At 36.7% G+C, this 11,722-nt stretch overlaps 1 protein-coding gene across 6 annotated transcripts in view; it reads right to left on the reverse strand.

Annotated features, from left to right (window-relative positions):
* LOC145203878 (myoferlin-like) overlaps nt 1-11,722 on the reverse strand; it is a 40,769-nt gene that overhangs the window by 18,617 nt on the left and 10,430 nt on the right. For 4 of the 6 annotated variants that reach the window (XM_080076229.1, XM_080076230.1, XM_080076232.1 and 1 more), the window contains exons 10-30: nt 11,328-11,365; nt 10,792-10,874; nt 10,537-10,633; nt 9,905-10,033; nt 9,267-9,355; nt 9,020-9,052; nt 8,456-8,556; nt 7,935-8,057; nt 7,252-7,429; nt 6,616-6,740; nt 6,380-6,486; nt 5,316-5,508; nt 4,732-4,799; nt 4,569-4,656; nt 3,974-4,114; nt 3,458-3,529; nt 2,831-2,947; nt 2,124-2,292; nt 1,374-1,522; nt 882-1,055; nt 348-408 (exon numbers count right to left, since the gene is read on the reverse strand). In XM_080076229.1, the coding sequence (XP_079932355.1) occupies nt 348-408; nt 882-1,055; nt 1,374-1,522; nt 2,124-2,292; nt 2,831-2,947; nt 3,458-3,529; nt 3,974-4,114; nt 4,569-4,656; nt 4,732-4,799; nt 5,316-5,508; nt 6,380-6,486; nt 6,616-6,740; nt 7,252-7,429; nt 7,935-8,057; nt 8,456-8,556; nt 9,020-9,052; nt 9,267-9,355; nt 9,905-10,033; nt 10,537-10,633; nt 10,792-10,874; nt 11,328-11,365 (2,335 nt within the window). The remainder of the gene's footprint in view (nt 1-347; nt 409-881; nt 1,056-1,373; nt 1,523-2,123; nt 2,293-2,830; nt 2,948-3,457; nt 3,530-3,973; nt 4,115-4,568; nt 4,657-4,731; nt 4,800-5,315; nt 5,509-6,379; nt 6,487-6,615; nt 6,741-7,251; nt 7,430-7,934; nt 8,058-8,455; nt 8,557-9,019; nt 9,053-9,266; nt 9,356-9,904; nt 10,034-10,536; nt 10,634-10,791; nt 10,875-11,327; nt 11,366-11,722) is intronic. The other 2 variants (XM_080076231.1, XM_080076235.1) reach the window with 1 other exon arrangement.

Below are 11,722 nucleotides of genomic sequence, written 5' to 3' on the forward strand. Positions count from 1 at the left end.
GTCAAAAGTATTTGCGGGCTGCACAACCGTTTTACAATGGACCGTATTTGGCCTGTAAGACGCAGGTTTACACACCCCTGGTGTTGTGTATGTAACCATGTTGCCTTACACCACAATTTTTTAAACATACCTTTTTGTTTTAAGCCATTTTGTTGATTTTACGACTTCTTAAAACAATATTCAAAAAAGGAAGCAGCATATTTGAACATACAAGCTGCATAGAACTATTACTTTGACAGTTGAAACATTTCGAAGCAAAAACATTAACGCAAAACCCTATTCCTCATTTTGCTGCTTCAAATCACAGTAAGTTATTAGACAGTAAAAGACGAAACACTTGCCCTTACCTTCACCAGTGGCCTTTCCGAAAGATGTTGGAGATAGTGGTTGATCTTTCGCGTCGATTTTCTTACAAAAGATATAAAGTACCAGCAAACGTAGTAAATCTTTTCTTATTAATATAATGTCCTTTCAAGTAAAGCAACTGCGACGATTCAGGGTCATTAAAATCAGATCAAAAAAATTCAGCCTAAAAACCGCTAAATCTGTCGCTGTGTTTTATTTGTTTTACGAAAACAAATGCATTTCGCTTTTATAAGCATCATTGGTGTCTTATTCAAATAGAATTTAGAATGTTTTTCAACAAACAAATAAAACGCAGCGACCGATTGAGTGGTTTACAGTCTAAATTTTCTTAAAGTATCAGCAAAATAATAATGTTCCACAAAAGAAAAAACCTAAAGATTCGATTGACATATAGCATACTTACAATGCGGTCTAAAATAAAATTGAAGACAGCCAATATTTGCGTTTAGGTGCCGCCTTTGTTATACATTTGTTAACACCGTTGCAGAAATATTTCTAACAGCCCAGATACTCACCACTGTTTTGTCAAGATTAAAGATGGCGGCCGCTCCCCTAGATTCTGACGTTACCATCTTTCTGACCCATCGTCTTCGCTTCACCATGTCAAACGTTCCGCTCATTGAGTGAAATTGACTGGATTGGGTTTTGGCGTATTCCCACCCGTCGCCTATCGACCCTTCGGCAGCTTTCTGTATACACAGTAAAGATGTATAATGGACCATTCCGTTTAATCGCATATCCTATGGAATTGTATGAAATTCATGAAGAAACACTTCGATAAATAGCAATACACGCCAGGCAACTTGAAAATCATAATACACTAGGCCTATTTTAAGACGTGGTACCGAATCAAGTCGGTCTCGAAATGAAGTCGGACGGGTCCGGATTAACCGATGTTTACTGTCTATTTTGAAGGAAGGTTTTTGTGTGGTTTCTGAACTAACCAGATATTAGTATTGAGGTGTACATATTTGCTTATGCACTAAGAAACAGTTGATCTTGCTTACCGAGCCCTGTAGGAAGAACTTTTGGAGTTTTTGATCTAGGCAGATTCGTGTCCGGATCAGTCGTCTTCTCCTTCCCACGTGAAAAGTCTTCTCGGTTGTCTCCCAAACAACCTCTTCGTCTTCACGAGCTATTGTGCAATACTCCCAGCCTGTTGCAATACAACATATCCTGTTGTCAATGGCAAGTGCTAATAAGTCCGCCTTGGGAAATCACCGCAAAGTTTGTACATTTGTGAAACAGGTTTCTTGCACAATTTTACAAACTATGAATTTTCGAGCTATCGTGAAAATGTTATCGTGAAATTGTATTCAAACTAGCCACATCAGTCAACGTTTGAATCACTTTGAGTGGAAGTTTGGCATTTAAAGCAGTGGTGCGCCAAAGAAGGTAGTTAAGTGCACTAGAAGACGACGAAACTATGATCGCTAAACTTAATAGCTTTTTTCCATGTTTTCACCAATGGTGCGCACCGAATTGCGGTATTTTTGTACCATTTCCGTTTGGAACGGGGGTCTTTAACTGCTGATAGAATTTAAAGATTTAAAATGGATGCAGACTGGTTTGATCCCAGTTGATCACACAACAGAACAAATTATTATACGTACAATACATGTTTTAGTTTGTCTTGAATATACTTTGATTATGTTTAAATGCTAACTTTTTTAGTATGTTTAAAGTTTGGTAATCACATTTGCCTATTTATTCTATTCGAATAAGGAAACAAATGTAAGTTTACAAACAGTACACACCTTCTTCGTCACAAGCCCTATTGGTGTCTGGGGACCAGTCGTCCTCCCATTCCCAGCCTCCCTGACACTTGATGGCAGCAAGGTTCGGCACTGGATCACCACGAGAGTTCAATATTTTCTCATCTTGCCAATCACTACCCGGGAATCGATATTGGTGCTCGAAACACTCCTGTAATATAGGAAGCTGAATAAACAAAGCGAGCGTTTTTGATGAACAGTCTAGGATAAATTTAGTTGCTGCATAGCACATACTTTTTTGGCAATAAACCAAGGAATATTTTTTTGGAGTGTCGCAGTGCAGTAAAGGAATGCAAAATGTAATTTAAAATCTAGGTACACAATTCAAGGTTCTAAATATTCTCAGCATAAAGATGCAAGCCAATATCTGACGATGATAAAAGAAACTGTGGAAAGGTTGTAATGTTTCACAATCAGATATTAGCATGTTTTAAATCATTCATCTAACAATGTACATTTTTATGGCAAAAAGGCTGTCCAAATTTTCACAAAGCGAAAGTTTGCTATTTAAAAAGGTGTGTTTCAATGTGGATTAATTCGGTTATATTTATAATCCAAATTCTAAACCAGTATTCAACTATGTCATTACCAATGCTGTAAAATGTAAATCGGCAAAATTACGCAATGACCGATAGGCTCGTTTCAGAAATCAAAGTAATCGAATATTTATGAAAGCAGTGACGTATTACCTCTAAATAACTGATGTAACCTTCATCTTGCATTAGCGGAACATCAGAACTGATATGCCAATCACCTTCCCATACCCAACCAGGAGGACAAGTGAAGGAATCCTTCGGTAATGGGTACTGGAAAATAATATGTAATATTATACACTGTGAGCCATTAGAACGCCTAATTTGGCTGGGATTAACCAGGACATAACGTCTTGACCCGAGAACAGGGTATTATCAGTGCAAAATGTCAGATGCTTAAAGTTTTACAAACACGTAAATGGTGACCTCCTATGAATAGTGGTATATTACAAAAACATAGATGACATATAAAATCATCGAGCAAATACATGGTATGCCACAGACAGTACACACTGTTTTGACCTAATGCCCAGTTGTGGCATTGAACAGGTTGTCGGGCATGGTTTTTAGCTTGCTGCTCCCAAAAATCCGGAGTACTGTAACGGCAACGTTACCTCATACGGCAGTTCTCTCGTCACTAGCTGCACTGATGAGACCTTATTGGTCAAAACAATGTGCACTGTGTGCAACTTATAGACGACATATATTTAAACGAATTGTACATGTTTTTAACAGCGGTAGTTTTGATGAGTTGAAGTTTTTTTACAATAGATGTGGACTTACTGCTCCTGTGATATCCTTGTATCCTTCTGATGCCCAATTTCCTCGAATATTAAACTTGCTTTCAACCTCAAACTGAAAAAAATCAACAGTCGTTAAAATCTTCGCTTGCTACCAAGAGGTACAAAAATATTAGGAAATATTTTCCCAAATTTGTTTCTCATATGCCCACACTTTTTTATTCATTTATATTTTATACAGCATGCGATCTTAAAGTTGAAAAAAAAACACTAACTGCAAGGTGTTTAAAAATGATGTTGTTATCAGAATTTATGCTCTCGCGTAAATCAAACTAACAAGACTAATGTGTTTCCACAAATAGTGGTGGAGATTTTGATTTTAAATGTCTCTACGTACAACATAAATAAAAACGTAATAATTTAAGGTTTTAATTAATATGTCAGGTTAAAACAGTTCCTATATGTCGCCTGCAAACTTAAAAACAGATAATTCGAAATCCACAACTCAAACCAATGTTGCTAATGCATAAAACATACATGATATTCAACTAAGGCTTACTGTGTCTGCGTAGACAGATATCTGTCCAGTTGTGTTAAAATTGAAATCATTTTGGTCTTGAGCTCTTCCCAACCAAGCAAGAATTTGGAGTTGGCATGGAATCTTGTATTTCTTTTTACTGAACTTCTTAGCTGTTGGAACCTAAAAAAGTTTGTATTTTTTGTTTAAAGTTTCGTAACTATTAGGCAATTTGTGAAACGGTAAAAAGGTCGACATCGCATTTTTACGCGTTGGTAAAATGCAGAAAACGTAACATGGCTTGCAAGAGGGCGTTGATATCAGTAAAATCATAAAATGTTATCATTTTACTGACATTTAGTTGCTTTTTGAAAAAGTAGAATCTTTATATATTTGCCGTCGGAAATTAAAACTTTACAATAACTGACATGATACCTCTTGTTGTGTCATAAAAACTTTTTTTATTTTTACCTATGTTATGCACAAATTAGCAAAACAATGAGCATTAGGAAATTGTCATTATAGGTTATGCATAACTGAATGTGACTCGAGAAACAAAACAATCTAAGTCGTTTACGCATCTAAAGCTATAACCCAACATAACAAGAAAATAAGGCCTACAATTTAACGGACTTACCTTCAGCAAAACAATTTTCGGTTTTGAACAAAATCTGCCGCTGTATTCCGGGTTGTCATGGCAATGCAGGATGTCATACGCAGGTATCCTGTCACGAGTCAAAGGGTTAGGATTCGAAAATAATTTAATAAATAAATATGAGAATGGAAGCTTTGGAGATTACCTGGCGTACGCGATTCGCTTTGTCCCCGAAATCATCCAAATCACAACATCTGGGAAACTGTTTTGTGGCTAAAAAATGTAAAATAAATTTTGGGTGAAGGCATCATTTTATGCTATGTAAGTTATGCAACTGTTTATGAACACTAGACTGATTTAAACTTGAAAAACTGGAATGATGTTGGTTTCACAATTCGTTCATTAGTCGCATAGTAATAATTGCATCGGTATTTATAAACTCCTAGGTAAAGATAGGAGTTGGACCTAAGGTTATAGGTGCCTAATTATATACAGACATTAGGGCGAACTTTAACATAAAAAAGGGAAAATCCACTCCCAAAGTTAAATTAGTTTTATCTCAACTGCGCATTAATAGGGGTTTTGTACCCTTTTTGGCAATCTATGTTTTACCATAAAAGCCCGTTATAGGATGTTATAACAGTTTTTTTTTTTTTGTTCAGCCAAATAACTTTACCTGCAGACAGTGAACACTGTTTTGACCTATATAGTTCCATCTGCGCGACCAAACATTGACCAAACCCACAAACATGGTACTTCACCATTAAATCATTGACGTTTCTGACGTACCTCAAACGACACGCTGTGTAACTGTTCAAGCATGTCGGCAATTGCAGTAACAGCAGACTCAGCATCTCGACAATTCTGCCGGAGATCTGTCGCCTGATCCTGGATGAGCATAAAGGTTTGTACACGACGACTGTGGATACGTACGTCCAGCTGATTGGATGTTGAGCGCCCACGTGGGTCGGGAATACGTTTACTAGAAATAACATCATTCGATTAAAACCAGGTTTTGTTTTCTTTTGTATATTGCAGCAGATTTATAAGTTGGCCAGAAATTTGCGCCCGAACCCAAAGTACAAAGCTAAAAGACCGAATTAGGGCCGAGAATTGGTAAAGTTGCGGCACAAATGAGGCCGAGTATGAAGTCAGGCCCTCATCAGGCCCGTTTTGTTCAAAATTAAGCCCGAACCCTACCCAAAATGACCAGCCTGACTTACAACTCTACATTGTATTGTTTCTAAATTTAAAAGCCTGTAACAAGTCAGAAAATGAAAACAATTTTGCCGTGACTGCTTTCTGGGTCAGCTCTATGGTTACAACTGTCAATTTTTTTCCAGATAAATAATTTCCGACTTAATTCGAAGCAACTTTAGTAAACTCAGAATCTCGTTTTAAAATTGAAAGCGTCGAGCTTCATAAAAAGAGCTTCTTGGGACAACCAAGGTCCATTTTTTCGCTGGGCAAAATGTTACAAAATGACAGGCTAGCACAGTGGTTCCCAACCTTCCATGGACCGTGGCCCCCTAAAAGTGTCATTTTTGCCTTGTGGCCCCCTTCATGTAACCTTGTAAGTCCTGTGGCCCCCTTAAAATGTAAATGGCAAACTCATGTGGAAATTGGATACTAATATCGGCTTTAAACGCAGGTCCAATAGAGTAAATAAGGGTCCGCATTCGTAAATAGCCTCAATATAGACAAATATTATGCAAAATAGTTGATTAAATTAGGGAATTTTTAGTGGGTGTTTCTGGTAAATCTACACCTGTGGCCCCCCTGAACACAGCTCGTGGCCCCCCTGGGGGGCCATGGGCCCTGGTTGGGAACCACTGGGCTAGCACATATCTTACTTAGTTTCCAGAATAATCATGTCAAGAAGTGAAACAATTTCTGATGCGATTTCAATCTCGTCTTCTTTATCTTCAATAAGTTGCTTGATTCGGTCTAAGTCCATGGTCTGCAAAAAATATTGTGTTGTCAATAGGAAAGTAGAATTTGTTTGTGTATCAACACATTCTGACCACTAAAACACAATTTTCTGTGCTTTATAAGAAAATGAAACAAGAAAAACGAAAAACCAACTTACAATTTTGTCGATGAGTCTCAAGATGAAGTTAAGAGAAAAAAGTCGAAAACTAATTTCCTCCCAATGTGTTGTGACCATCATCACTGGTTTCTTGGCTGCCCACGGCATGAAGTGATATTTCACTCCTATATAAGTGGTAACATTTTGATTTACATTTAATTACAAAATCGGTGTAGTGTAGTTGAGAAAATTGGGCATTTTTAACAACCATTTTACCACACAAACTTCTTAGTTCCACTCGGGCTCTAGGCATTTATGGATCTAATACCGAATACGGAAAAACGTCGTTGGTATCCACATTAATCTTCACCACAGTACATGATTTTCCAATTAAAAAGTACAACAAATAAAACTAAAGTTTACAAGATTTTACAAATGAAACTACGTAATATTCATTTTAATGTGTTGGGTTTTTTGTCACGAAATATTTCATGCTAAAGATATTTAACTGCCTTTGATTTATCAAATAAATCTGAACCATTTCAAGATATATAACTTACAGTCTGATACAATATATGTCGGCCATACAATTCACCTATTGTTGTGATATGCGGGATAGTACAACTTAACAACACACACGCTAAGCTGTGTTTCGATGGTCTATAACTCTAATACGTTCCTAAAACAAACACCAACCGTCGAAGACAGGGTTTTGTGGTTCAGTCGTTGAGACCGAAGCTCCGAGATCGGCTTCGAACTTGTTGCCGTAATTTCCCATGGAAACTTCGAACTCTACACCCTCGTACATTTTCTCAATCTGACCAGCACCAGAGAAAGCCACAACCAGTCTGTATCGGCGACGACTCTTGTATTTCTGCAAAAAAATGGTTTTAAATAGGCAAATTAGGAAGACTACATCAGAAATGTAAGTTAAATCGGACTTTTCGGTTTAGAATTGGATAGAGGCTTAAGTATTTGTAAAACTCATTTGGGCCGGACTTTACAATACGCCAGATTGGTGTCACAACTCACAAGTTTACCAATTTTCGGGCTTATTGAAAAAATTCAGGCCGGTTTTGGCCTTGTAGTTACAGGTTCTGCGGCCAGCTTACAACTTCGCACTAGAAGCGTAGTAGCCATATTAAAATCAACTGCAGCGATTGTTAAAACGTCTACAATAAATGACTTCGCTAACCACATGCACTCCAGCATGTTTTGTTGTCATTCAGGCTGATTTTAAAAATTAAAAGATGTGGCGAAGGCATTACGTAGTGTAGTATAAATTTGGAGAAGATTTCATACAGCCAATGTTCAACTATGATTCTAACCACCCAGTTCGGTTTATTAGGCTTATATTATGCGCAATTTTAAAACAGCACCTGGATGACTCGAATCCTCTCTTCATCAATCGACTGAATCGAAGGTTTAGGTTCCTGCCCTTCCTCGTCCATTGAAGTTATCAGTTCAACCATTGCTCTTCCCCTGTAAGCACAACCTTCACCCTGAGGAAGAAAAAAGGGGTTTGTAAATGTTAAACAAAAAACAAAAATTATATATGACATCTCTTACACTTTCGATATTCAAACAAAAGCTGCAGAGATCAAAATGTCATTTTTATTTTCATCAATATATTCTTTCATAAATGATAAACTAGCTTGAGCTTTGCTAGACTGTAACTACTGTATTTATAGTAGATTTACTGGAGCAAATCGAAAACATCTACTGCGCTTTTGTATTTGCAAAAATCAGTTGTCATTTGTTGCAACAAAGTTTCTTCTCATATCAAAAGATTAGAATAGCAATGTTTTAGTTAGGTCAATCATAACGTGTGTGTTTCGTGACAAGAAAACCAAAGCCGTCGTATCATGAGAAACTTTATCGTTTTTGTTCGACTACGAACCTTTCCAGTGTTCAGAGCATCCAGACTATCAGCAATATCCACAAACTCTCTGGGTGATCCGTAAAAGTTGATGTAAGTTGGACCGAAAGTCGGTGGAAAACCTTTACAGAATATATTTTTAAGCTTAATGACAGACATAACGGGCCAAACAGACGTAAAAAGCGACATGTTTTATTATTCATACGATTCGGCAAATGCTCGTGCCATCATCAGTGATGTGAGGGCCCATATCAGTTACACCGGTTATAACCGCTCGAGTAACTTAAAAGATTGATGTTTCAGTTTAAACTTGTTAAGGTTTATTTAATTTAGCTATAGTGATTGTGTAGTGCAAAATAATGCTTGTAAAGTTGTAGTCACGTCAAAATGATCGATAAACAAATGTTGATTGTAGAATTGTCGCCTTAAACAGAAGTTCTGTGTACTTAGTTTGCTAATTTTGTTTCAAAAACAAAACGGGATGTTGATACGAGTTTAGAAAGGAAATGGTTTGTAAATGGGTCATGAGACCATACATAGCGGACGTTTACAAAAATACCAAGAAAAACTAAAACCAAAACAAACCGTCAACAACATCAAAAGCATCTTCGTCCACCTCTGTTCATGCGTGACCGAGTGAAAGTATCCATGCGGAACGGAAGGTAAAATAAACAAAACAAAAAGCATGCAATGAGGTAAACAGAATAGCATTCAGATGAACACACAAAACATGCAAATAATAAACAAATAGTTGAACAACAACAAAATCGTTACACCATACAGAAAAAAACGGGAGTTAAATACAGAAACACAGGGCATCAGGGTATATTACCAGCTCCACTTGCATCCTCTCCAGTCGAGGATATATGTGGCATATGGATTGTGGTCGTTCCGATGCAATCGTCGCCCCCAACTCTGTCCCTGTTGAGTACACGGATGTATTTAAACAAAGGTGTCGAAACAATTTTTTTATTTTATTCAAATGCTTTTCACTGCTAAAAAATATTGATACTGAAATCATGATTGTTGATTTTCTACTACAGACGAATTCGGGTAAGCAAGAATATTCGGTTAATCGGGACAACAAACTTGGCGAGTTGCGATAATCTAGATTCGTCTGTATTTTAAATTTGTTGATATACAAGAAGACTATGAATTTATGATGCACAGATACAAAATAGGCACATTATACACGGACTAATAAAGTCATTTTTTCAAAAAATCGTGACAGCCAGGTAACTTTGTGTATGTAGAAAACATCCAGCAGACGTTTCAAGAATCATTGTTGTCACCATCATTAAATACAAACTACTGTATTGGTATGCGTTTGAGGTTTCATTTCTGTCCCCAAATTTCAAGCAATTTAAACCCAATAAATTCATCGATTTTGTGCCACAGTCACAACGCATTGTGATAACAGTACAGTTGTTATCTTTGTGCAAATGTTGCTGAACTGAAGTAGATACGCACCAATCTTTTAATGTGAGTTTAATTGTGTCGCACATGGATGGAAACTTGACGGGAAGAGAGAGTTCTTCGTTCCAATCCGGATGATTCGATCCTTCCACCACACGAGTCTTCCTCTTTTTGCCCGCAAAACTTTGTTAAAAATGACATTCACAAATTTAGGAGCACAATTTTCAGTTTAAAAACTCTTTCACTGTGTAAAAACGGTGACAAAAAAAACAGATCAGCCAGCATTTGGAAAAAATGTCGTTCCAAAAATATGTTGTTATTTTTAAATGATTTATGAAACCAAGCAGCAAGTTAAACCAGTAAAGTGGCAAAACCTTTACCGGTTAGCTGTTGAAGGTAACGGGTAACGTCATGTTTTTCCTAAATATACTGGCTTTTCTGTTTCTTGTCACATCCACAAATAACATTAAAACATAAAATTAATGGCTTTGGATAAATACATTGCCGATAGGATATGTGCAAACAAATGAAATAAAGAACTAATGACTTTTATATTTCTAAGGCTCTTTGGGACAGTTTTGTGTATATTTTTTAAATGTTCAACATCAACCGTTTAGTGCTTTAGAAAAACGAACAGCAGCAAAAATGTTAACATTCAAATTCAAGTCCAACTTAGCTAAACTTACGTGAAAATAAGGTAAGGATCTACGAGAGTTTTCGAAATATCTTCTGCTTCGCCCATTCCCATAAGCTTCTTCATGCTTTTGAATGCCGATATATCCACTAAAACCAATTTGATAAATTCAAGCATTAAACGATATGTCTTCAATATATTTTATTTATTTATTAAGTGCTCTATTTATTTACTAAAGGCGGAAAAGTTTTGAAAACTACATAAATCACCAAACCCCCATTAAATTTGCATTTTAATCCCAACTTACTTTGAGGAAAATCTTCACCACCATAAACACGCAAGCAAAATGTCGATGGCCTCAGCGCGGCTCCTGCTGGGGTTAGAACGTTTCTAAATCGGGAAAAAACGAAACAAATGTTAAATTGTTTCCAAACAGGCGATACTTTGGCGGAAAACGAGTAGAATCTTCACTTTAAGTTTAGTTACATACGATACAAGAGAATCCGGTTAATCGAATAATATGTTAAAAAGAGTTTGGATTATCGCATAGTTAAAAATTGCCTAAAAACTTACAAAATGGTGGTGCGAATAAACTGATTCGTCTATATTGTAAAACGGAATAGCCTGTTTTTACAGTTAAGAATCGTTTTTGAAGAGTTTATTGTGTCACTGTCATCTAAAGCAAAAATAACTTTGTAGATCGCGATGACCATGCAACTTACTTCGACTTTTTAACATGTTTAAACCTAGTGTGGCAAAACGTGGTGTTTCGCAACGATATAGCCCAAGACAAGTTTTGTATACTTGTATGTCAGTTATAATTCAAAAAAGGTCAATATTTACCCTTCTATGTCGTCCTCGCCTTCTTCGGTTCTGTCGTCCTAAAGAATACAAAATAAAACATTAGCCCAGCTTTACACAACTAAAAAATGTATGAGAAGGAAACTTTTGATCCAAAAAACGATACGCGAAACTATTTATTGGCCTGATTCGGAATATAATAGCCAAAAGAGTCGTGAAAAACAACGTGCTTTACTTGCCATCTTTTAAGTCATTGGTTTCTAACGCTTAGTTAATAACCGACCCCTTTATTAAATTTGTTAGGATTACGAACTCCTGTGTGAAGTGTACTTTAAGCTTTATGTTCAAACTTGCAATAAAATTTTGCTGCTAGTTAGCCCCCTGGAGCAAATACTCATGTAAATACAATCGTTTTTTGTGCATTGCGGTTTCGAGGA

Source organism: Phallusia mammillata, chromosome 8, assembly GCF_965637545.1.
Source record: "Phallusia mammillata chromosome 8, kaPhaMamm4.hap1.1, whole genome shotgun sequence".
Classification (NCBI taxonomy): Eukaryota; Metazoa; Chordata; class Ascidiacea; order Phlebobranchia; family Ascidiidae; genus Phallusia; species Phallusia mammillata.